Source organism: Cyprinodon tularosa, unplaced genomic scaffold, assembly GCF_016077235.1.
Source record: "Cyprinodon tularosa strain WSP-4 unplaced genomic scaffold, ASM1607723v1 ctg172, whole genome shotgun sequence".
Classification (NCBI taxonomy): Eukaryota; Metazoa; Chordata; class Actinopteri; order Cyprinodontiformes; family Cyprinodontidae; genus Cyprinodon; species Cyprinodon tularosa.
The window spans coordinates 210224-233933 of NW_024038551.1; the positions used below are offsets into that span (position 1 = coordinate 210224).

General features: G+C 41.1%; 1 protein-coding gene across 7 annotated transcripts in view; it reads right to left on the reverse strand.

Moving 5' to 3' along the window:
* Positions 1-678: 678 nt before the first annotated feature.
* Positions 679-23710, reverse strand: part of LOC119781177 (rap1 GTPase-activating protein 2-like) — a 49085-nt gene continuing 26053 nt past the window's right edge. For 2 of the 7 annotated variants that reach the window (XM_038281566.1, XM_038281569.1), the window contains 22 exons: positions 16978-17062; positions 16833-16868; positions 15162-15209; positions 14673-14705; positions 10821-11078; positions 10557-10660; positions 10221-10299; positions 9713-9766; positions 9553-9636; positions 6489-6589; positions 5975-6104; positions 3808-3963; positions 3656-3727; positions 3487-3573; positions 2748-2894; positions 2331-2435; positions 2162-2253; positions 1796-1900; positions 1633-1720; positions 1294-1345; positions 1138-1208; positions 679-713 (listed from right to left, as the gene is read on the reverse strand). In XM_038281566.1, coding sequence (XP_038137494.1) covers positions 702-713; positions 1138-1208; positions 1294-1345; positions 1633-1720; positions 1796-1900; positions 2162-2253; positions 2331-2435; positions 2748-2894; positions 3487-3573; positions 3656-3727; positions 3808-3963; positions 5975-6104; positions 6489-6589; positions 9553-9636; positions 9713-9766; positions 10221-10299; positions 10557-10660; positions 10821-11078; positions 14673-14705; positions 15162-15209; positions 16833-16868; positions 16978-17062 — 1999 coding nt within the window. In that variant the 3' untranslated portion in view covers positions 679-701. The remainder of the gene's footprint in view (positions 714-1137; positions 1209-1293; positions 1346-1632; positions 1721-1795; positions 1901-2161; positions 2254-2330; positions 2436-2747; positions 2895-3486; positions 3574-3655; positions 3728-3807; positions 3964-5974; positions 6105-6488; positions 6590-9552; positions 9637-9712; positions 9767-10220; positions 10300-10556; positions 10661-10820; positions 11079-14672; positions 14706-15161; positions 15210-16832; positions 16869-16977; positions 17063-23710) is intronic. The other 5 variants (XM_038281568.1, XM_038281572.1, XM_038281571.1 and 2 more) reach the window with 3 other exon arrangements.

Sequence of the window (23710 nt, forward strand, 5' to 3'; positions counted from 1 at the left end):
ATCAGAGCCTCAACCTGTGGGGAATGTGGGCCATCCTGAGCTCTGGTTTCACATTGCAACCTGCTTCAGGATGTTGGAAAGATGAGGAAGGCCCTGATGAAGAGGAGGGTGGAGAAGATCAAACAGCTGGAAGGACAAAACAGAACCAGGATCTGTTGGACTGAATCAGAACCAAATCATCGATCCGAGTAGAACACTGCTGGTTCAAATTCACCTGCACCTTCCTGGAATTCCTGGGAACTGAATTCTCCAGGATTCACATCTTCACTCCCAACATAAACAAGAAAAAGTGTTTAGAAAACAGATGATGCATAGAACCACAGGATGTCTCTGCGGCTGTAAATGTGGTTCTTTAGGATTTCCACAGGTTGCCGTGACACCAGTCAGAACCCAGAGAACCTCAGGAACTTGGAAAGATGTTGGGGATGTGGTTGGGTCTGTAATCCTGGTCCTGGATGTGTAAGCTGCACCTCTGAGCGGTTCTCTGGAGAACAGACAACATTAAAGCTGGAGCTGAACAAATCTGCTAAAGCTAAACATTCTCATAAATGGACAAAGACCTGAGGCTAACCCTGAATCTGGACCTTACTGAGTGCAGCCTCAGCATCTATCAGGTAGGATAAAGTCCTGCTGTCCATCTAAGGGGCTAAAAATCTGATCTGAAGCAGACATACGTACCTCAAAAAAAACCTCCTCAGTGTTCAGTTTCCCTGCTGAGAGAGGAGAGAGAGTACCGTCAGAAACCGTAGCAACTTCAACCACACAGAACTTCTCCTCATGTGATCCAGTCTCCCTGTTGAGGTCCAAGTCCTCAGTTCTATGGGCTTTCTAGAGGTATTCCTTTCTTCTCCTCATCTATCTATTGTAATTCTATTTTTAAGTGACTGGAAAAAATATTTCTCCTAAGTAAACTGAATCACCAGAATCAGAACCAGGTTTGAAGCTGTGAAAAATTTAGTCAAAATCCAAAGACTGTCCTCAGGAGACACTGAGAACTAGAAGGACCAACTCAGAAGATTACAGGTTAGCCTGGAACACAGTAAGGAGGGTGGGTTCAGATGGTTCCTAAAGAGCTGTACACCCAGAGGTCAGAACATTCCCAGTGAACTTTAGACAGCGGCTGACAAACCAACGTACAGCAGCAGAGTGAGTCAGCTTGTCGAAACGAAACTTCAGGTTGGATCTGGGAGAGTTCTTGTTTTTCAGCTCTGAAAGAGGAAAATAATCCATATTACCCAGAGGGAGGCAGGAACCATGATGGGACATGATGAAGGGGGGAACGGTTTACTGAACCTGTGGGGCTGCGGCAGATGATCAGGGGACAGGAAGCCTCGGGCGTGGATGTCTGAGACAGACGGAGGGAAGTTTCAGGATTACAGATCAGATCCAAGTCCTAAACTATTTCTCATCCTAAATCTGCATCCAAATTAAGTATTCTAAATCTAATAAACCCCTGAAGGTTCCTCAAACCAACCCAATGACCAACAATGAAGGCCCTCCCTTGTATCTGACTGAAAAAGGTTCTCTGCTCTGGTGCCACCAAAAGGCCACACTGTAAACCACAGCTCTAACTTCCCCAGGGAGTGTGGAAAAAGCCCATCGGTTTAAAGGTTTTGGGGGTCTGTCCCTCACCAGGTGTACGTCATCAGTGGGGACGCTAAAGCTGCAGGTGCTGGACGTGGATCTGGAAATCTTATTGCTCTCCTTCTTGGGGTGAATCCTGCAAACACAGAAACGTTCCTGCTACTGCTGCTTCATTGTTCACATTAAAACAAAAAGCGAGAGTTAAGCTCACCTGTCCCGTTGTCCTGCCTCTGGAGAGCTGGGATTGGACGGCAGCTCTGACTTCACCTCCAGCGTCGGGTGGCAGCAGTCGAAGCTGCGCTGTTCGTTAAGGAGGCTGATGGATCCCAAGGTAAACCCGACAGAGAAATAACCAAGGTTAAGTGTTGAGTGCAGACATTGTAGCCTTGTTTACAGATGGAGTTCCTCATGGCTCGGTTTTGTTTTATTCTTTGTTGTTTTTTAGCCTGCAGATCTTTTTAAAATCGACTATTATGCAGACGATGCGATGATATTCTGATCTATCAGTTCACCAATATATAGGAGCTGTCTTTTTTCTTTAAAGCATTAATAACTGCTAAGAACAGGTTGGAGTTACCTCCTGTGGCTTTGTTTGTCGGTCTGGCTGTCGACACTCAGCAGGCGAGGGAACAGGCCTGAGCGCCTCTTCACTGGAGACTTTACGTTGCTCTGGGAACAGAAACAAACTGCTCCTAACAGCTGCTGGGATCATTTCCCAACTGGAACAAGCCGCTGGTTCCACTTACCTCAATGCTCAGGTGGACCAGACCACCCCCACTTAGACTGGTGGGTAGTCCCGCCCCACCGCGTGACATGGTTTCCATGGATACGCTCCGTCCCTTCATCGCTCTCTGAAAGAAAACAGCCAGGCTTTATTTACCTATGCGCTACAACGCCAACCAGAGGCGATTAACTGAATCCAAGGACCGAGAACCCATAAATAACCAAGACGATACAGGAGGGAAATAATGGAGAATGTCTGTAACATTGCCGACACCAGATCGGCAAATTATGACCAGTTCCGGTAAACTACTGTATGATTTTCCCTGAATTAGTAAACTCTGAGAAAACGAGATTGTTTGCTGCACCTGTTGTGTTTAGCTGAGAGAAATCAGGAGTGAAGAGATTGAGTTCCTAATAGAGGTGGGAACCCTCAGACTAACCTTGATGGACTCCAGCAGACCTCCATGGGCATGGCCGTTCTCACCCCTTCCCTCCTCCTCTGCCCCTGAGCTCAATCCCAGCATGCATTGCGAGCGTCTCTGCAGCTCATCCAGGAGGCTGTCCAGCAGGGCCGATCGCGTCCGTTCCTAAACACAAGCAAAGAAAGACCAAAACGTTTCAGAGACCCGACAGCCTCCTGACATCTCAGAAGCTCCTTATCTGTCAGGGTTGGAAAGCTGATGAAACATTTTCCTAGGTCAGAAACCCAGATTAGATGTAATGACTGAACCATAGGGCTGCAACTAACAACTATTTTGGTAATTGATTAATCTGTTGATTATTTTTTCGATTAATCGATTAAGATCCGAATAGTGAAAGGTTCCGTAAGGAATATTTTTTGCGAATGTAATCAGGTGAAACTTAAACTTTTCGACTTGACAAGTTCTGGATAGAGCATATTGACAGAAAAAAAATGTTTACAATTTTTTTCTTTGATGATGATGGTATAACTGCTGCTTAAAGTGGTTTTCTCTGTCAGCCAGAGGCATATATTACAGTCTCTATACTCCAGTTAATGATTAATTGATTACTAAACTTATTGATTACTAAATTTGACAATTTAATAATCAATAAATCATGATTATTTGGATTATTTTTTTCAACCCTACATGGGAGCCATATGTTCTCCACACATCCTACAAGCTGAGAGGAAGCAGCTCCCCCTGCTGGCGAGGTTACCTCCAGTCGGGCAAAGCGTTCGCTCTTGTAGGAGGCCAGCTCTGCGTTGATGAGTTTGGTGAGGAGAAACTGTCTGAACTCTGGACCCTGCAGAAAGGAAACACTGGTGTGACTTCAGTGGAGCTGAAGTTTAAAGGTTGGTCAGATTTGCTCCAAAATCTATCCTCACCTTTCTGAAGACGGCGGGATTAGGCAGTGGTGGCCCAAATGAGGGAACATCTTCTCGAGCTGTGACAGATACCTGTCCGAGATTTGGCTATTTAAACACTGATGGCTGTTCGACATTCAGCAGCTTATTCATGAGGGATACCTCCTCCGTACCTTGTAGGTGGTGTTGTCCGAGCAGGGCTCCTCCACCTGCACCAAGACGAAGGCGTGCAGGAAGTTGGAGGCGATCATGTCGGGAACGAAGGGCGTGGCCTCTTCTTGGAACACCAGGGTCACAATGTCATTTCCTATGTGGCGTTTCCTCTGCAGCTGAAAGAAACCATCCATAGAAACAGATTTAAATTAGAATATCAGATCTGAAATGTGCCGACTGGCAGAAACCAGAACATTCCCTAAAAAATGGAGTTAAACTTCTATCTGGCCTTCAATAGATGCTCTAGTTTTACAACAAGTAGGAATTCAGGTCACCTTCTAGAAGGTCAGAGATGAGATGTTCCTGTTCCACCAATCAGACTGAATGACTTCCTGTTCGTTAAACAGAACTAATTGTCCACAGATGTTTAGGCTTCTAATCACGTGCATTTGGTGTTCAGCTGATGACACGGTTCTGCCACTGCGGTTAAAGGTGTAATGGAGGTTTTTGCGAGTTTTTGAAAAGATCCACCCTCTAAACTTAAAAAAAAAATACACGCGCACAACCCTGTACCCACTTCAAGAGGGAACGCCTATTAATTGCGTGCGAGAGCATGAACGAGCCCATTTCCCCTTGTGCACCCTGTTTGAAAGTTGCTGTTCTCTTATCTCAAACAAGCTTACTGTGTCAGAACATCTGCCGTAAATCCTAAATCCCTCAGTCACTATATAGAGCGCGGACTATATAGTGGACTTTACAGTAAACTCAGTTAAATTACTGTTCAGACAGATGATCACTACTTTTTGCTCCCCATTGGTCACGTAACTCCTCCTCCTCCAAGCGGTGCCTGCGCCATCTTTGTTACAAACAGACAGCAGCAAACCATTTGAAAACAAATGGTGAGAAGAGCAGTTTTTTCCCAACTTAGCACATTTGTCACTATATATAGCGACTTTTCAGACTCCTCAAGCAGTTTTATTTCAAAAAAGCGTCTAGCGCCACATCTAAAGACTTTTTTCTGCTACTGGAGACTTTGGTGAAAACATATAAAAGCATCGAACTGGTTTGGAGTGGTAACCCCGCCTTCTGCTCTCCTCTATCTTCTCTGCTGTCATGATTCATGCAGCTATTATTTCATCCAAATGAAAAATGGAGAACAGAGAAGCAGATCATGGCTTGTCTACAGTGAAAATAAGGACTGGGTTATTTACTTTTGCTGTTGCCTTTCTGGAAACACAGGAAGGAGCAATCAGCTAAGTGAGCTTAGTGCTTGGAAAAAAATCTGTCATTCCTTTTGAGACAGCATGAAAAGTCAGCTGAGTACAAAACATAGAGGGAAAGAACAAGAAAAGGGACGAGAAAAGAGGGACAAAAGAACAAACAATTTATGTCTATTCTATTGCAATTTCTGTCTCTGTATAATGGGTCTGTTTTATGTGTTGTCTTCTCAAATCAGAGGCCACCCTGCCTGTCTTTGCCTAGGGCCCCAAATTTCATAAATCCGCCCCTGCTTGTTATTACTTGCTGCAGTCTATGGCAAATCCCATCATGCTTTGCTCTCCGCACAAAGCATTCTGGGATATATCTGCCTCTTCTGAGGCCTTTCTTTTCTTAGCTTCTTCATAGTTCAACACAGATATACGCCTGAAAGTGTGCATGTGCAGAAAAAGTTAGCTAACTGGGGACGAGTACGTAGGACGACCTTATGTAAACGTATTACCAGAATGATTGACAAATAGGAGGACCACTAATTTTGATCATCCACTCGTCCATATTTTGATTGCTAACAGGCTGTTGCCATGGTTATTTGGTACTGTCAGACTTTCCACCAGGTCACGTTTTTTCAACATTGGTCAGCTTTTAGCGGCAGTTTTTAACCTCTTGGCAACAGCCAATATCAAAGCCAACTATAGCTGTAATCATCAGTAGGTGTGATTATTGTGGCAGCAGGTGGGGAATAATTACTGCTCTTCTGATTAAACCCGTTATGATGATTTAATTTAACCTGTTTTGTGTTAATTCTCTTTCACTCAGATAATCATATGTGAGCATCTGATAAAGAGTCAGGACTATTTGTCTTCAGGTGTTTCCACTTGAACCCAAAAACCTTCCCTGGGTAAACAGAACCAAACAGAACCAGTGATCTGACCTCTGGGGTCTATAATGCTCTCTGTGAAGTCCATCTACCTGCTGTGGGTCTCCCTCAGTGAACGGCAGCTTGGTGGAAATGTGGAACATGATCTCTTGTCCTCTGTGGACGGTGTAGACAGACTGAGAACCCGTCTGACCGTGAGACACATCCAGACCCCCCCGGAACCTGCAGAGAGGGAGCAGAACCCATCAGGATCCATCTGTTGGACCGCATGATCTTATTCCTGGTGTGGAAAGATAAATATTTCCCCCAGTCCCACAGGTGGCGCTCCAGGCAGACCAAATACTATTTCAGAATGCAACAAATTTTGTTCATTATTTTATTTTGTTTTTTATTGTTTATAATTGTTTTATGTTTGCAAAGCTGGAAACAAAGTATGAAGGACAACATTTCCAATAAATCCCTTTGAACGCCTGAATAAGCAGATGCTTTCTAATAAAAATAACAAGATGTTGCCTTTGGAACCCAGCAAGAGTGACCCTGAGGAGCTGCAATGACAGAAAGACTAGGATTTCACACCTTGGGGCTGCAGATGTTTGCACTTCTCACCCCTTGAAGTCCTGCAGCTCCACGGTGTCTCCCAGCAACTGCAGGAATTCTGTGAAGGCTGGCGTCTCCTGGTTGTTGGTAAACAGCTCCTCCTCAGACACCTGCCGACAGGTGACTCTCATTCAGACCCCAAACAGTCAAACTGTCACATTTAAAGGCTCTAAGTGAGAACAAAGCTGTTAGGATACTGAGAGCTGCTGGTGGAAAACAACAGACCCTTTAGAAAGAATGATGTGACACTGTAGCTGAACTGCAGAGCTGCTTCAGTGGCAACCCAGGCGCACTTAGGAGCATTGTCACAGATCCTTCTTCCAAGCAGCTGTTAAACTTCCTTACCTTCACTACTTCCAATAAGCCCAGTAAGTGTTTACATTCCTGCTGCTTTTGTAGTTTTTTTCATCTTCATAAACAGAAATCAACATAACTACTGGGAGCTAAAACCTTAAAACAGTTAAAGAAGAAAAGTTGTAGAAAAAAAGCAATTTTTCTGTTTATTTCATCTTTTCATTACCTCTTGGAGCTAATGCCAGGAAACATTTCCTTTCAATGCAGATGATTCCTAATCTGAACAAGTCGAAGGCCTTCATTATATAAACCAGGGGCAACCAATTAAAAATAAAAAGTCCAAATAAAGAAAATCATCACCCAGTAAAGGTCTGGAGACATTTTTAATTATAATCTGTTACTTTAAACAGAATTTAACTCTGAAATAAAATAAGTTTTTTATGCATCCATGTTATACATTGAAATCTTAAATAAAATATAAAAATAAATTTTTTTTTTTTTTTTCCATTTTAAAATCTAAAGTGTTTTTTGAAGTAGAGAACAACAATCGTTAAAGCACATATCAAGGAGCTCATTTTGAGCCTGGATCCATATTTATTTTTGATTCTGTTCATGGTGGAGAATCCTGCTTCACAGCAGCAGGTTGAGTCCAAACATCCTCTAAATGTTCAGGGTCATCTTTGAGCACCATTTCACTTTCTTTCACCAGTTCACCACAGTTCTTCCAGCAGTCCACACTTTCTCTGCTCTCTTTTTCTCATCATCTTCTCCTTCTTTCCCATCGCCCGGCTTGCCACAGGTTTGCCTGCTGTGTCTAAAAGTAGCAGCAGCAGCAACCCAAACTGACAGCAGCTCATTGGATCATTTGGATCACATGCAGCCTGGTGGCTTTACCGTATTAACAAGAGAAGAGGCGCATATGAAATGATAGACTCTGACGTCAGAAAACATGCAGTAATTTATAAATGTTTTAAATCAGGTTGGGTCCGTATTAGCCAGAAGTCTAAGCACATCAGTTCTTTCATTTGTTTTTCAATCTCTCAGTAGCTGGAACCACCTTACCGCTCTGATCTCCTGCAAACATATGAACCTGTTTGCTCAAATCAAAGTGTAAATCTTTCTCTGTAGCCGCTGTGGAATCAGCTGCAATCATGTCAGACTGGCATCATCACTCTGCGAGTTTAAAAAGGTTACTTAAAACACGTTTTTGTAAAATCATTTAGTTAATATTGTCTTTTTATTTTTGTTGGGTGTATTTCAAACTTCTTTGTTTTAACTTGCTTTATTATTTTTTTATTAAAAGAACAAAATCCTAATATTAGGTCTATGAGATGAAATGACCAGATTAAAGTCGAACCAGAATAAAGTTTTAAAAATAATTAAGTCACAGTTGTAGTTTATCCAGAATAATGTCGTAATGTGAGATTAAAGAAGTAGAATACTTTGTTATTAACTATTGGAGAAACCTCAGACTTCCTCCAGATTTAAAATACTCAGTTTGCTGGATTTTAGGTATTGAGGTACTTTAGGTATTCAGGTTTTGGGAGATATTTTAGGTATATCTATCAAGGTTTTGTTTTATTATAACAACTTTTATGTCTCATAAAATTATGAATTTAATATAATTCAAATTTTATTCTCATAACAGTATAATCTTATAATAGAAAACTGCTGTTATGATCGTTATACTCCATCATACGTATTGAACCCTGGTTGTTTTTAGGAGCTTTACAAAGGAAGGAATGTATAGTTAAAGCAGCAGTTTGTAATAATTACAGATATTTACTGACAGAACTGTAATACATTATCCATATAAATGTTATTTATTATCATCTATGAACTGAAAGTCTCCATCTTTATGTTTGCCTTACATAAGTAATTTCTGTTTATAATTACACATTTATGGAGGCAGACATCTTGGTGCTACGGCAGCTCAGAGCTGACAAACTAGTGACTGTAGAGATCGACATTACAATATGACTGCAGCAAGTTAGGCCTAAATAAACTCTATATCCTACACAGACTAATAAAATAACATTTCTAAAATGATCTATGTAAACAAACCTCATCAAGTAGACACTAAAAATAGAACCCTTTAAAATAGATTTCCTTTCAACCTCTCTCTTTATTGCCTCCTGGTGTCTGGGTGGGAAACAAACCCAAACTGTGAGATAAAAACAAAACATTTCCGTCCGGAGCTTCATAAACACTAAAGGTTAACCCTGTTGAATAATATAATTTAACTTTATGATCTCAGATTGGATAAATTTACCTCTGCATTTAACCCACGCTGGAAAAAAATCAATATCTAGATAAGTAATTTTTCTTAAAATAAGTGCATTTGTTCTTGGATTGAGGAGGTAAAAGATACATTTTGCCAATGGAACAAGACAATTTACATTTAAAATAAGAAAACACAATTTCATTGTCTTATTTCAAGTGAATTTCATCTAATTATCTTATTTTAAGAGTAGAAATACTCATTCCATTAGCAAATTATCTCATGTACCTACTCAAATTAAGGCTAAATACACTTAGTTTAAGAAATTGTTACTTATTTCTAGATTGTTTTTCCAGTGCATCCCCTTGGAGAGAACCAAGATACCGAGCACTCAGGATACCAAGCACTATGCCCTAATCACTAGCCCAATACTCCCCAATTATGATCTTTGATTTTATATTTGATTAATTAAACAGTTCATCTAAAGCTGTTTTCTCTAATTATTTAATATCCAAAGTCACTGTCTTTGCCTTCAGCTGTGAAATCAACATTTCCTACCTGCCCGAAACTTTGGTAGACGACTCCGAACTTAAAGGTGCTGTTCACTTCGTGTTCATCATAGTTCACAATCAGCTGAGACGCCTGGAGACAGGAAAGGACAGCAGTCAGTTTGACGGGGCCCCGGCTGTGTTCAGGGGGAGGAACCTGATGAGCTCACCTTGGGGTAGAGGACGGGGCTGAACCGCAGGGAGGCTGCTTCATCACACAGGAGCTTCAGGAAAAACAACACAGGGGGTCAAACTACTGAAGCTCTTAGGTATCTAAAATTCATTTTAAATGATGGATTTCATACTTTTTAGCATTTTGATTGGTCAGAAATGTTTTAAATATGGACGAAAAATTAGCTTCAACAAAACCTTGATACAAAAATATCCCACCATCTATAATCTTGTCATTATATCAATCTACTAACCAGTTTAAACTAAATTTACCTCCAAATGGTTTTGTTTTGCTTTTTTCACGTCCCTAAAATAATCAAATGACATCACATCACATGACACTTTTATTTCATGTTAGTTTTATATGCAAAATGTAAATTTCCAGGGAGCCTTTAAAGATTGAGATTGTGTACTCTTACAGATCTTTTCCCCACAGTTTATAGAACAGATGAAACGGGGAACAGATTGGGGAAGAACAGGAAGCTGGTTGGAGCTCCTTTGGCGTACCTTGGCTAGATCCGGCACACTGGGGATGTCCGGCAGCTCTGCCAGCGATAGTCGGTGGTAGAGGCTTTTCAGACGAGACCTGAAAGAAAAACAAAGATCAACCTGCTGCCAGAGACCTGGAGCTGCACTACGACCACTAGAAGTCAGAAAAAAAAGAGTCTAAGCCCACTGAAAGGAACTTCAATTGCAAAGATGTGTCTCTGATAAAAAGGGATGTCTATAAAAAGAAAATAAAGCCAAAATATTTTCTGAAAGGGGCCTTGAGCTCTTCCTGAAACTGGACTTCTGACTCCAACCATCTTGGACCAGAAGGCTGACCTGTTTGACCGTGTTTACCTGATGATGACATGGAGGTATTCATGTTCCTTCTCCTCTTCGTGTCTCACAGACAGCAGCAGGTTTCCCAGACTGCTGGCTGAGCAGAAGAAGTTCAGATGTTCCTGAAAGGCAGGGAGGTGTTAGATCCAAACCTGGAAGCTGGACTCTGAGAAGAACTGCAGTCTTTTAATCGAGGATTAAGAAAATTAAAATGAAATAAGACTGTAAATGAAACCTATATTTTTGTTCTATTGAGCATCCTAACTGGATCTCTATCCTCACCCTGCCCAGGAAGTGCTTCCTATACGCTCGTGCAGCCTCATTGATCTCCTCCAGCTGGTACCCATAATCCCCTGGGGCAGCACTGTCTTCCTCCTTCCTCTGCACCCCTGCTCCTCCTCCCTCTTCTACCTCATCACCGCTGACCTCCTGGGAGGTTGAAGGAGGCACAGCAGGAGGTGAAGTTTCAGGATCTTCAATCCAATAACCTCCAAACTGCGGCAGGATGACCTGAGGGTACGGTGCCCCCCTCTCCAACACCTGCAGAGCAGACATGTCCCCATGTAACCTAGAGGATTTTAAAATACTCCAGCAGACCTTCTTGACACCTGATGGAGTCATATATACATTATAAATATGACAACATGAAGGAGATATTATCATCTCTTGATTTAGACCAATGACCACCTTCTGTCCACCTGCTGCTCATGACTCACCTGCAGCCTCACAGCATGAACCAGGCCTGGAAGTTTACTGATCAAGTGGCCTCATGTGGTCAGATCGTTATTGGCTAAATTAATCAGAAGGTAGGTAGAGCTGTCTGTTCCACTTTCAGTTTAATGCATCTAGCATGCTGCTTAGAGCGAACCATCATCAGCGCAGACAGAGCTTCTGCGTAATGTAGCCTTAGTCTCACTTTCAGTGTTTGCAAAAGGGTTCAAAAACAGTTCACTGGCCTGGCAGATGGAATCAGATTAGTTTTGGTGCAAAAATAATGATTAGTTTATATAGTTTTGATTATTTCTTTTTTTTGCATGTTTTTCACATTTTCCCTCCAAAATTCTGAGGCACTCACAACAGTTTAAAAACCGCTGGTACAAATAACATGACTTTTATGTCCAAACTCTCCTCCATGGTTTTCTGACCAGGGTTTGTTACTTTAGCTGAGTCAGATAAAGAGTAATTTTCTGCTAGTGGGTAATTTTTATTGTTTGTTTTGAACCTGGAAAGCCAACAACGCGCAACTACACTGGAAAAATCAAAATCTAGATCTTTTTTCTACCGTAGTCTTTTTTTTCTTACAATAAGTGCATTTGTTCTTGGATTGAGGAGGTAAAAGATAAATTTTGCCAATGGAACAAGACAATTTGCACTTAAAATTAGAAAAGACAATTTCATTGTTTTATTTCAAGTGCATATTATCTAATTATCTTATTTTAGTGGTAAAAATACTCATTGTATTGGCAAATCATCTCATTTATCTTCTCAAATTAAGGGTAAATACACTTAATGTAAGAAACTTTTACTTATTTTCAGATTGTTTTCCAGTGTAGAAGAATATCAGAAGTATCCTGAACATTCTAGAGGAGTCTCTGCATTATGGGTACGATATATGATGTCACTTCCTGTTTTGTATGTTGCACTCTGTCTGTCGGTTACTCAGACATCCTACAATAATTGAAGGGATCACAAGCTAAACTAAGGAGACATGGGTCAACCTAGGCAGGCAGCTGGCTGGGAGTGGTTTTTCACTGCAAAAAATGATTATCGCAATAAGTTTTTTTTTTTTTCCTTAAAATAAGTACTTTTTTTTTATTAAGGAGGCAAGTGAGACACTTTGCCAATTCAGGTGCATAATATCTAATTATCTTATTTTAAGAGTAAAAATACAAATTCCATTGGCAAATCATCTTATTTACCTGCTCAAATTAAGAGTAAATAATCTTAATTTAAGACATTTCTACTTATTTTAGATCATTCTCCTTCTCTCCATTCTGATGTGGACATCACACTGGAAAAACCACCAAGAAATAAGTAAAAATTTCTTAAATGTTTCTTAAGTGTCTTTACCCCTAATTTGAGTAGGTAAATGAGATATTTTGCCAATGGAATTAGCATCTCTACTCTTAAAATAAGATCATGTATAATATAGAAATAAGACAATGCAATTGTGTTTTCTTATTTTAAAGTTAATTGTCTTGTTCCATTGGGAAAATGTCTTTTATCTCCTCAATCCAAGAACAAATGCAATTATTCTAAGAAAAAATGACTTTTTTGACTAGATTTCAATTTTTTTCCAGTTTAGCAGTAAAGTGTTGTGTTGCTGCATGTTGTGAAGGTGGTGACTGATACATAACTGCAGCCAATCAACAGCCAATCTTAGAACAGAGACAGTAAACAGAACATCAGCGGGATATTTTTTTAGAATAGTCAAACTTTCCCTGCACCCAAATAAATCCAATTGCTGTTGCCACTCCGAGATCTTTTTCCAAGAAACTTTCTCCTATGTGCTTTTATTTTAAACAATCAATGGAGGCTTTTCTTGTCACATCCAGAACCACATATAGGGCATGATTACTGTCAATAAAGATGTATACATTGGTTTCAATAAAATGAACACATTTAGGACCTTGTATTTCTTCCTGTTAACTCATTCATAAACGTAACAGATGTTTCATCTGTAACAATGCAAGTTTAAAAGTTATAAATACAAGCAAAAAAGTTGCAATGCTGAAGCAATACAACAGTGCAAGTAAATAAAACTAATTTACACTCCCTACCAGTTGGTCTTAGTAATGCACTTGAAAGTTGTTCCACAAAATTCCATCAATAGTGTTATGGTCTTGTTCTTCTTATTTAATAGGCTCTCCAGCATGGACCCACATAGAATGGTTTTATCAAATATGGGCCTTTTATCACAGCTGCACAAGGACAATAAACCAAAGACATCTTTAGAACCGGCCAGTCTGCATCTGTTCTGAAAAACTTCAGGGAAAAACCTCCAGTGGAGGACTTTATACAAGCCTCCAATCAAAAACGAACTGGTGATCTCCAATGGAGGATTTTCCAGGGCGCCATCACCACAAACGTTTTTATCGGTTCATTAATTGGAGTGTTTTAAACAAGTGTCCTTTCTGCGGTCTGTCTGAAAACGTGTTCCACGTTTTTATGGAATGCACAAGACTAAAGACTATTTTTAGCCTTTTAATTAGTGTTTTTAGTCTCTTTGAGACGTTTTTTTTTTTTTTTTTTACAAATGCTCTTTTTATAGGAAGAGTTTGCCAGAACAGAAAAAAATAAGCCAAAGGCCCAACTTAAATATTTTTGTTAATCAGTGAAGCAAAGATGGCCATTTACCTGTCCTGCGGAGGCAGACTGCAGGAAGGACCTCACCTTGATGCCGTGGCTCTGTGGAGGTGCAACGTTAAAGCCAGAATAGGGCTGGAGTTTCACTTCCACAGAGCCACACAGAACATGGAGGATTTTATTCAGCTGTGGGGTTTTAATAACACTTTATGTGCTGTGTTAGATGAAGGAGAACTACAATGTGACACGCTCCTCATTTAATGATTTTTAGCTGACACTTGTTTGTACGTTAATAGTGATTTTTAACCTACCCTTAATGTGCATCAATAATTGTTTGAATTGTGTAAATAAAGTGTTTTTAAAAGTCTTATTTAACGGCAGTTGGTGAACAACCTTCAGGAGTGTTAAAACCACCAAATGGGAAGGAGTGCAACAGCTTCTTCTGGATTCAGCCTAAAAAAATAGTGAGTGTAGCTTTCACATTGCACGGAATTACTGATCCAAGCGAAGGCTTAAATTTTCTCCTCCTCTCTCTCCTCCTTGCTCCTGCTCTGCATCATTGGCAACCTACTTTTCAATTCATCTGGGACTTGGGAAAGTAGTTGTATTTCAGCTTTTAATATGAAGTGAGCTGGCCCGCGGTATAAAAACCCCCAACTTGCTTTACTTGATATGGTTACGCATCACAACAAATGTCCAAAACTAAAAAAGAATATTGGCAAAAATATCCAAAGCTGCCCAGCATCCAACCAAGTTAAAAATAAAAAAAAACAAAAAAAACAAAACGTCACCCAAAAGACCTGCAAGTTTTCATGTTTTTTGTCCTACCTCCTCGATCCTTGGATAAGGAATGTAGTCGTCCTGAAACAGAGACAGAGAGACGTCTTAAACACTGAAGACAGTTCTCACTGTCCAACATCATTGTTCTGATTCCTCCATATGACCATTTATATTCTGCAGCATGAAAGTTCAGATAGTTTCTAGTTTCACTTTATGTAACTTCCAGTCTCAAGAGACGTTTCATTTCAGAACAAAGTGAGTTTTAATGTTTGAACGTTAAACTGCAGAAAGCAACAGATCCACATTAACATGCAGGACGTGTAGCAAACGATGACAGATGAGTAAGACGAGGATCAGAGCCTCCTCTGGCAGGGGCGGCAGCTCGTTTTGTGTCAGAGTTAATACTGAGAGGAGGATATGAGACCTTCCTGCTCAGGCTGAACCAGAACCTGTCACTCCTGAGATTTTCTATAAACATGAAATGAAATGGAGCAAGGATTAGGGGACATATGAGGACAGACGAATGGACAGACGTGCCTTCTGTCTCTGAGGGGTCGTCTTCATCTCAGCAGCTTCAGGCACCTGCTGCATTGGAGTCGGGGAGAGAAAACAGACATGAGGGTCTCTCTGTCTCTACAATTATTTCTGCCTACAGAAAAAAAAAATCTTACATGGAAGGAAAAAAATAGCAGATTTTCTTCTGCAAAAGCCTGAAAGCTAAAAGTCGAAGTCAAACACTTTCGTTTCTTTTTCTTGGCTTAATTTCTTGTTACATTCATCCTGCTTTTCCAAGTAGCTTGTCCCACTTGGTTGTTCTCTTATTGCTCCTCCTGATCTTACACACTGCGAAACCCATCTAGAAATAGGTAGAAAAAATCTTAAATTAAATGTATTTACCCTTAATTTGAGTAGGTAAATAGTTGATTTGCCAATAGAATGAGTATTTTTACCACTAAAATAAGATAATTAGATAATATGCACTTGAAATAAGAAAACCAAATGGTTTTTTTTGTCGTATTTTAAATGTAAATTTTCTATTGGCAAAGTGTCTCACTTACCTCCTCAATTCAAGAAAAATGCACTTTATTTTAGCAAAAATGCCTTATTTAGATTTCCCTTTTTGCAGTGTAGCCGTCCTTTCACTGTGGACACCAAACCTTCAGTGGGTCTCTGTCCCATAAAAACATGTCAGGCGTCCTTTTTCTGGTTCTTAAATTCTCTGACGCTCTGTTAGGAACAGATCTTGAATTCACAATGGCTAGCCCAGGCACTATACCCTCCTCTTCCACATCCAGGCCTTTATAATGTAATTTTTCATAGTCATATTCAAGCATGCTGGGTGTCCCTGAAGGAGTTTGGGTCTTTGAGGCAGCAGAAGTGCTCATGCTGCATCAGAACAGTGATGCGATCCAGATAGCCGCTCACACTGAGCCTGGTTCTGCTGGAGGTTTCTTCCTGTTAAAAGGGAGTTTTTCCTCTCCACTGTCACTACAAGCATGCTTACTGTGAGGGATTGCCTTTGAGTAAATAAGTAGATGCAGTGAACTGTTTTTTCTTAGATAGAAAATTTAATAAATTAGATTGTATGATATGGTTGAACTGTAAAGTGCCTCGAGATGACATGTATTGTGAATTGGCGCTATATAAATAAATTGAATTGAATTGATCCAAGCCTATACCATGATACCTTTCCACCATTAGAGCCTGTGTGCAGGCCGAGGAATCACTGCTGTCCAGTCCTCCAAATCCTCCCAGATGCCCTGAATGGTTTCAGGATGTGTTCCTCTGCAGGTCTTTTTTAGTAATCGTTATTAAAGATGCTCTGAACATGTATGCTCTTCAGAACCTCAGTCTGTTTTGGATGCTGCCATAGGATCAGGATCAGGATCACAGCTTAATTTCTCTGAATACAGAGCAGCCCACGTTAGATGTTTATAGAAATCAGTCAACAAACCACTCATTAAACGGATGAAGTTATCTGCAGGTACAGGAAGGTCAGATATGAATAAGAAAAATCTTCTTTGGAGTCCTCTTTTTCATCTGCTGGAACCCAAACAAACTCTTTTGCTCCTGCTGATGGTTTCTGAGCTCTGGACCAATCTGATCAACTCTGGATATCAGAGCAGAAAACTAAAAGCTGCTCTGATTACAACAAGTACAGATTATCCTCCAGACATGCAAGCAGCTGCAGAGGGAATCACTTCTTACCTCCATCTTCTCCATCATGTCAAAGAAATGAGCCGACTGCAGACAGAAAGGGGCCACGGTTAAATAGTTTACTGTAGGTTTTACCTTGAATAACAGTTTTTAACAATCATTTCTGTTGGGCAGCTGTGGGGGTGAAGCTCCTTACCTTCATGGTGGGGGGTGCTGTGCGGGGGGGAGAAGGGGGACACTCTTCCACAGGAACATTAGAGATGGTCAGCAGGTCCTGCTTACTGCAACAAAAGAGGAAATCTTCAGTGACATGAATCATGAAGCTGCATCATTAAAAACGAGAAGCAGGTTCCTCTAAATCCCTGCATCCATTCGAACCCGTCCTCTCTCTTTATCACCTGCTGTCGGAACCGTTTGTGTCCCGGTGCTTTAAAATTTATCTCAGATAAGAGATGAGTTTCTCAGAATCTGGAGTCTTAATCTTTCTCCTGCTTGGGTCCGTCCTCACATCAAGCAGCTAATGAGCCAGAAGATCATTTCCTTGGCCCTCAGGCGGGTCTCTCTCTGGTTCCATCAGCAGGTTAGAAAGCTGGCAGCAGAGTCTGAGATGAGCCGTCTGCTTCAGATGATTTCCCTTTTCCAACACATGGATGAATCATCCCCATTTCACCTTGATAACAATGAGTCATGATTCTGCCTCAATAACTTGCTGCTTCTCCTGAATACGGATCTAATGTCTGATGACTCAGTCTGTCCATAAACATCTTTGTCTGTGAGGATGTGGTTCTGTTAGCGTCTTAGGGTCGTGATCTTCAGCAGTTCAGAGCTAAGGTCAGAGGTCAACCTCTGTCTAAAGGCAGATATGCACCCCCCCCATACACACACACACACACACACACACACACACACACACACAAACACACTTCTGCAGACATTCTGGTGCACCTCCCCAAAATTGTAGGTGACCGCAGACAAAGCCACAGATGGCGTCGCAGGGAGGAGAGAAGGGAGGCCTCTGATTGGTCAGTTCTACATCTGTTCCACACTATTGTTATTTCCTGTTTGGTACCTAATGGCAGAAGCTCTGGCTGTAGTGTCGTCCACAATGGCTTGGCACATCTTGGACACTTTTCCAGAAACCTTGGAGGATGCTAGTTTGTAGCTCTGTGCCACGGTCTGTTGGTTCGCAGCCGAAGCCAAAACTTGCAGTGCCACGGCCAGTCTTTCTGGAACTTTTAAGGGTGAACTGTGTGTCGTCTGGCGTTTGATGAGGGGTTGTAGACGGAGAGCAAGCTTGACAAACCGACACACAGACACCCACAACCCTAGCTAGTTCATTATTGTCCCTCTTGTGTTGCGGCGTTGAATAACATAATGTAGACCATGCTTCAATATTTAGGATAAATCAAAAATATCTGCGTCATACCTACGACAAGCTCACTGCGACAGACTGCTGCGGGAGTATAACCAGACTTTAAGGAAGGAGTGGGGGAAGGAGCTTAGGTTCCTTGGGTCTTAATTTTTGGTTGGATGAAGAATATCAAGAAACAACAGGAAGATCATATGTTAACAGAGGAGTGGTGGGCTACTGGTTACAGCAGAATGCCAGGATTCTGACCCAGGTCCCCCATTCAACTGAACCAACACAGTATGGTGTATGATGGATGGATGGTTGGAGGTATGATGGATGGATGGATGGATGGATGATGGACTGATGGTTGGATAGATGATGGAGGGATGGATGGATGGATGGATGGTTGGATGGATGGATGATGGACTGATGGTTGGATGGATGGATGATGGACTGATGGTTGGATAGATAATGGAGGGATGGATGGATAGATACTGTAGATAGATGGATGAATAATGGATGGATGGATGGTTGGATGGATGGATGATGGACTGATGGTTGGATAGATGATGGATGGATGGATGGATGGATGGATGGATGGGTGGATGGATGGATGGATGGATGGATGGATAGATAGATGGATGAATAATGGATGGATGGATGGATGGTTGGATGGATGGATGATGGACTGATGGTTGGATAGATGATGGAGGGATGGATGGATGGTTAGATGGATGGATGGTTGGATGTATGATAGAGAGATGGATGGATGGTTGGATGTATGATAGAGGGATGGATGGATGGATGGTGGATGGATGGATGGACAGATGGTGGATGTATGATGGATGGATGGATGGATGGTTGGATGGATGGATGGATGGATGGATGGATGGATGATAGAGAGATGGATGGATGGATGGATGGATGTAGGATGGATGGATAGATGGATGGATGGTTGGATGGATGGATGGGTGGATGCATGATAGAGAGATGGATGGATGGTTGGATGGATGGATGGATGGATGAATGAATAATGGATGGATGGATGGATGGATGGTTGGATATATGGATGATGGACTGATGGTTGGATAGATGATGGATGAATGGATGGTTGGATGGATGGATGGATGGTTGGATGGTTGGATGGATGGATGGATGGTTGGATGTATGATAGAGAGATTGATGGATGGTTGGATGTATAATAGATGGATGGTTGGATTTATGAAAGAGGGATGGATGGATGTATGATGGATGGATGGATTGATGGATGGATGGATGGATGGATGGATGGATGGACAGATGGTGGATGTATGATGGATGGATGGATTGATGGATGGATGGACAGATGGTAGATGTATGATGGATGATGATGGATTGATGGATGATGATGGAGGGATGGATGGATGGACAGATGGTGGATGTATGATGGATGGATGATGATGGATGGATGGATGGATGGATGGATGGATGGATGATGATGGAGGGATGGAAGGATGGGGTCAGTATTTAGTGCTATTTTATCTTCATCTCATTGAAATTAAAATCTTTTTCCAGGTGGTTCTGGCCAGCCCAAACCAGCTGACATGTTCAGAACTTCCACGCTGAAACTAAAGAAGATCCTGATGTTCCAGACATCTGGACAGCAGTGATCCCAAAGTTAAATACCTTCAACCAGGTGGTTGAATAACAATCTGGACTGCAGGTAGAATCAGAACCAGAGTTCTGCAGCCAGTTTATTAAAATCCTAAAATATAATCTTTAAATGAGTTGATTTGGTGAAACATCTGCTCTGGCTTTTATTTCAGCAGCACTGACTGTTTACCAACCTTCAGACCAGTTCCCTGTCAGTTGCTCCGGCTTTATTACTAATCAGGGTCAATTCATCTGAGCTCCCTTTCTTTTCTGTCTGTGCAGGAAAAGAGGAGAAGTTGAGCCTAATAATCTTCTGTTTGTTACTCGGTCCTCGTCTTGTCTCTGAGTGAAGGTAACACGTTAGAAGAACACTCGTATTTGGATCAGAATGTTCTGAACCTCGCTGGACGGCAGCTTTCTGTCCTCGTCACTCAATCTGTGCGTGCACAAGCAAGCACGAAAGGTCACAAGGAGGCGAGAAATAAACCCTGCTGTGAGAGAATAGGTCACTCAGTGAGGCGCCGTGGCATTTGGACCTGATACCAGCACTGAAGTCCAGTTGGTTCCGACAGACACAATTTATACTTAATGTTAAATCAGTCAGGAGAAGAACAAAAACAATCCAGGTCATGATCCTGGAAAAGTGCAACCTCTTCCGTATTCATCAGCTGTTCATCATCAGCATAAAGTTCCCTTTACAATCAGAAGGTTCCTGCTCTGAAGCACACAGGTCAGTGGCGGCTGGCCCATAGGGGGCGCTGGGCGCTTCTCTCCACAGACATGGAGGGGAAAAGTCATAAATAATATATAAAGATTTTACTTGATGATTATTTTATGGATGTAACATGTGTTAGCGGTAGCAAGTTTTAGCCTTGTATCGGTCTATTTATAGCTAAGCTAATTCGCTTGTTTTATTAGAAGCTCAGAATAATTTGTGTGTTTATCTGCAATCTGCTTAGTTTAAACAGTTGTTTATTGGATTAAAAGTAAATGTAATTGTGTTTTTTCTGCTTTTATTTTCTTATAGCTCTTATGGTGAGTTCATATGCTGCCTCCAAAGACCATTCTAAAATAAAAGAATATGAACCATCAGTTAAAGAGTCAGACTATCAATTAGCCGTGAGGTAGAGATCATGGCGGCGACGACAGTTGAAGTTGAAGAGCAGCTTTCACACAGTTCAGTGAGATTTTCACTGAGTTACCCGTTCACGAGAAACAAGATGGTGGAAAAAATCCATGTAAAGGAGCTGGGAGCTGACAAACCTGAAATAGAGTTAATGCAGCGAACTGAGGAAAAAGCTGAATCCTGCAGCTGGACTTTTAGCAGGAGTTGGTTCCAGCGTAAGTCGTAGCTGACAGCCTGTGGGACAGCTGATGCACTTTGTTGTTTTCTCTGCATTCTTTTTAAAAGTGACCAGAGTAGGGATGCACGATATAATCGGCCCCCTATCCGTATCGGCCTGTATCGGCCTTAAAACTGAAATTTGATCAGCTTCTGAGTTTCTAAAGTCTAAAAAAATAAAAATACTACTTCTTCTTCCTCAAAAACGTCTTTTTTACAGACTTAAAAACTTCTAAAGACGAGGGAAAAAATATTGATACATTAAAATATCACAATATCTTCATATGCTGATATATTGCCATTTAAAAACATCATATCAATCTCTTTTACTAATGAAATATTGCTATATGTCATCGTTATGCTACGAAATCCCCTGAAAATTCACGAAATTTTGCCATATTTTTATATGTTGATATATTGACGCGGTATCGATCTATTTTACTAACAAAATCTCACAAGAATTTGCAAAATATCACGAGAGTTTGTAACAGAACGATGAAATTTCACGAGATTTTGAAAGTAAAATAGATCGATACCGCGTTTTTAAAAATCAATTTGATATCAGCATATGAAAATATATTTGAGTATATTATTTTTCAAAGTGTCAGAAATGGATAACAAAACTGCTATTTTCAATGACTACTTATTTTTGTCCAGCTTTAACATCAGTATCGATATCGGTTATCGGCTACATGAGTTTTAAAATATCGACATATCGGATATCAGCCAAAATCCCAATATCGTCCATCCCTAGACCAGAGTGACGTGGACACAGTCTGGACAGACAAACTTGTTAAAACACCTCTCCGACAGGTAGGACTGATTTAAAGACTTTTTAGAAAAAGAAGAATGAACAATCTGGGATTCACATGGAATATATTATATAATTTACTTTTTCTAGATGTTTGTTAATTTGCAACCAAAAATAAGACTCTTAAATAAACACATTCTCAGAAAATAAATAGTTTTTAATTATTAAAAAAGTATAAAGCTGACTAATAGCTTCTCCATATTTAAAGTGGCACATAATTCTTTTGGTCTGTGACACTATATTTACAAGATTTATGTATAAAAAGCAAACCTGTACATGAAATTATGTTTTGTTTTTATAAAATCTTTTTGTAATGTTTTTTTGTTGTTGTTGCCATTCATATAAATATACTGGTGTGATAACTTAGTATACATTTGATTTGTTTTTGGTATACCTTTATTATGAATTTATTTATTTATCCACCAGCTGCCACTGATACAGGTCTGTCAAAACAACATGTCAGCTATGACCTCAGAGCCCATCAACAAGAGAAAGGTCACAGAGTCATCTTCCAGACCTCTGAAGATCGTCATTCTACAGAGAGAGAACATCTCACACAGGTTCAGCCCAAACTAAAGGTGCGTTCACATCCAATGAGAACACGATGCACACATGGTCCTTAAGTGAGGCATTAAAGAGAGTCACAACAAGTCGGTGGAGGTCTCCGCTTCACCAAGCAGAAGGAATCTGAGAAGCCTTCTTGTCCTTCTGGGTATCAAACCTGCTCCAGTTTTGTTCGGCCCCTCAGGGGCTGCAGCTTCCATTGCAGCTCCAGCTGGCTGTCCCTCCTCTCTGACGTCTCCACGTCGCAGCAGATCTCATCTCCATCAATCAGAAACTCCTGCTGGCTGTTCTGTCAGACCGACCCGCCTGCAGAGTCTGTCATCCCTAACAAGCTCCTGATGCTCTCAGTCTGCTCCAGAGGATCAGACAGAAACCTGCATCTCCTCTGCTCCTCTAGGAGTCTGCAGTCTGATCAGGATCAGTAGACGTTCTGCCTGAATCGGTGCTTTTGAAGCTTTTAGGTTTTTCCTTGCAGCTGCCTGCAGAGATTTATGATCCATCACATGAGGAAAACTGATCCTGTTGCTGAGATGCAGGTAAATCATGTAAAATCTATATATAAATGATTGAATCTTCCCACAGTTGGAAGGACTAAAAAGATCAGATTAGGACTAAAAAGATCAAAGATGTTTAATAAACTTTATATCCAATGCTGGATTTCCTCCAGAGAGAGGAGCGCGCCTCCTTCCAGGCTCCAGCTCATCAGGTCAGAGGTGAACAGAGAGGAGGGAAGGGTCTGATCCCTGCATCCTATGTTTGACTCTAAAGCCCGGCATGCACAGTGCGAATGTGAATCTTTGCACGCAGCTACAGCTCACACGATGAAACTCACTGTACAATGAAACAGCAGGGTTTCATCGTACCTTGTGAGTTCACAGCTCTCTGTGTTTGTTCTCACACTGTGTGACCCAACACTCTGATGCGATCCACCTGCTCACACTGTACGTCTAAACTCAGATGTACTCTTAGCTCCTCAGTGAGATGATGCTACTCAGACTCGTCTATCCGGAAGCCAAACGAGTAGAAGAGGAATAAGAAGCTCACTAGAGTGAAACGCGCTGCCTTGGCTATTTGTGCAATTTTGTGCTGAAAGGCCTCAAAAGTGAAGGAGACGACATATTTGGACAAAGACACGGCTGAGCAAACATGGCTACTACGGTCTGTCAATTTTACAGAAAGAACTCGATATCACTTGCACCCCCACCATGGTTCTGTGTTTTCATCTGAGA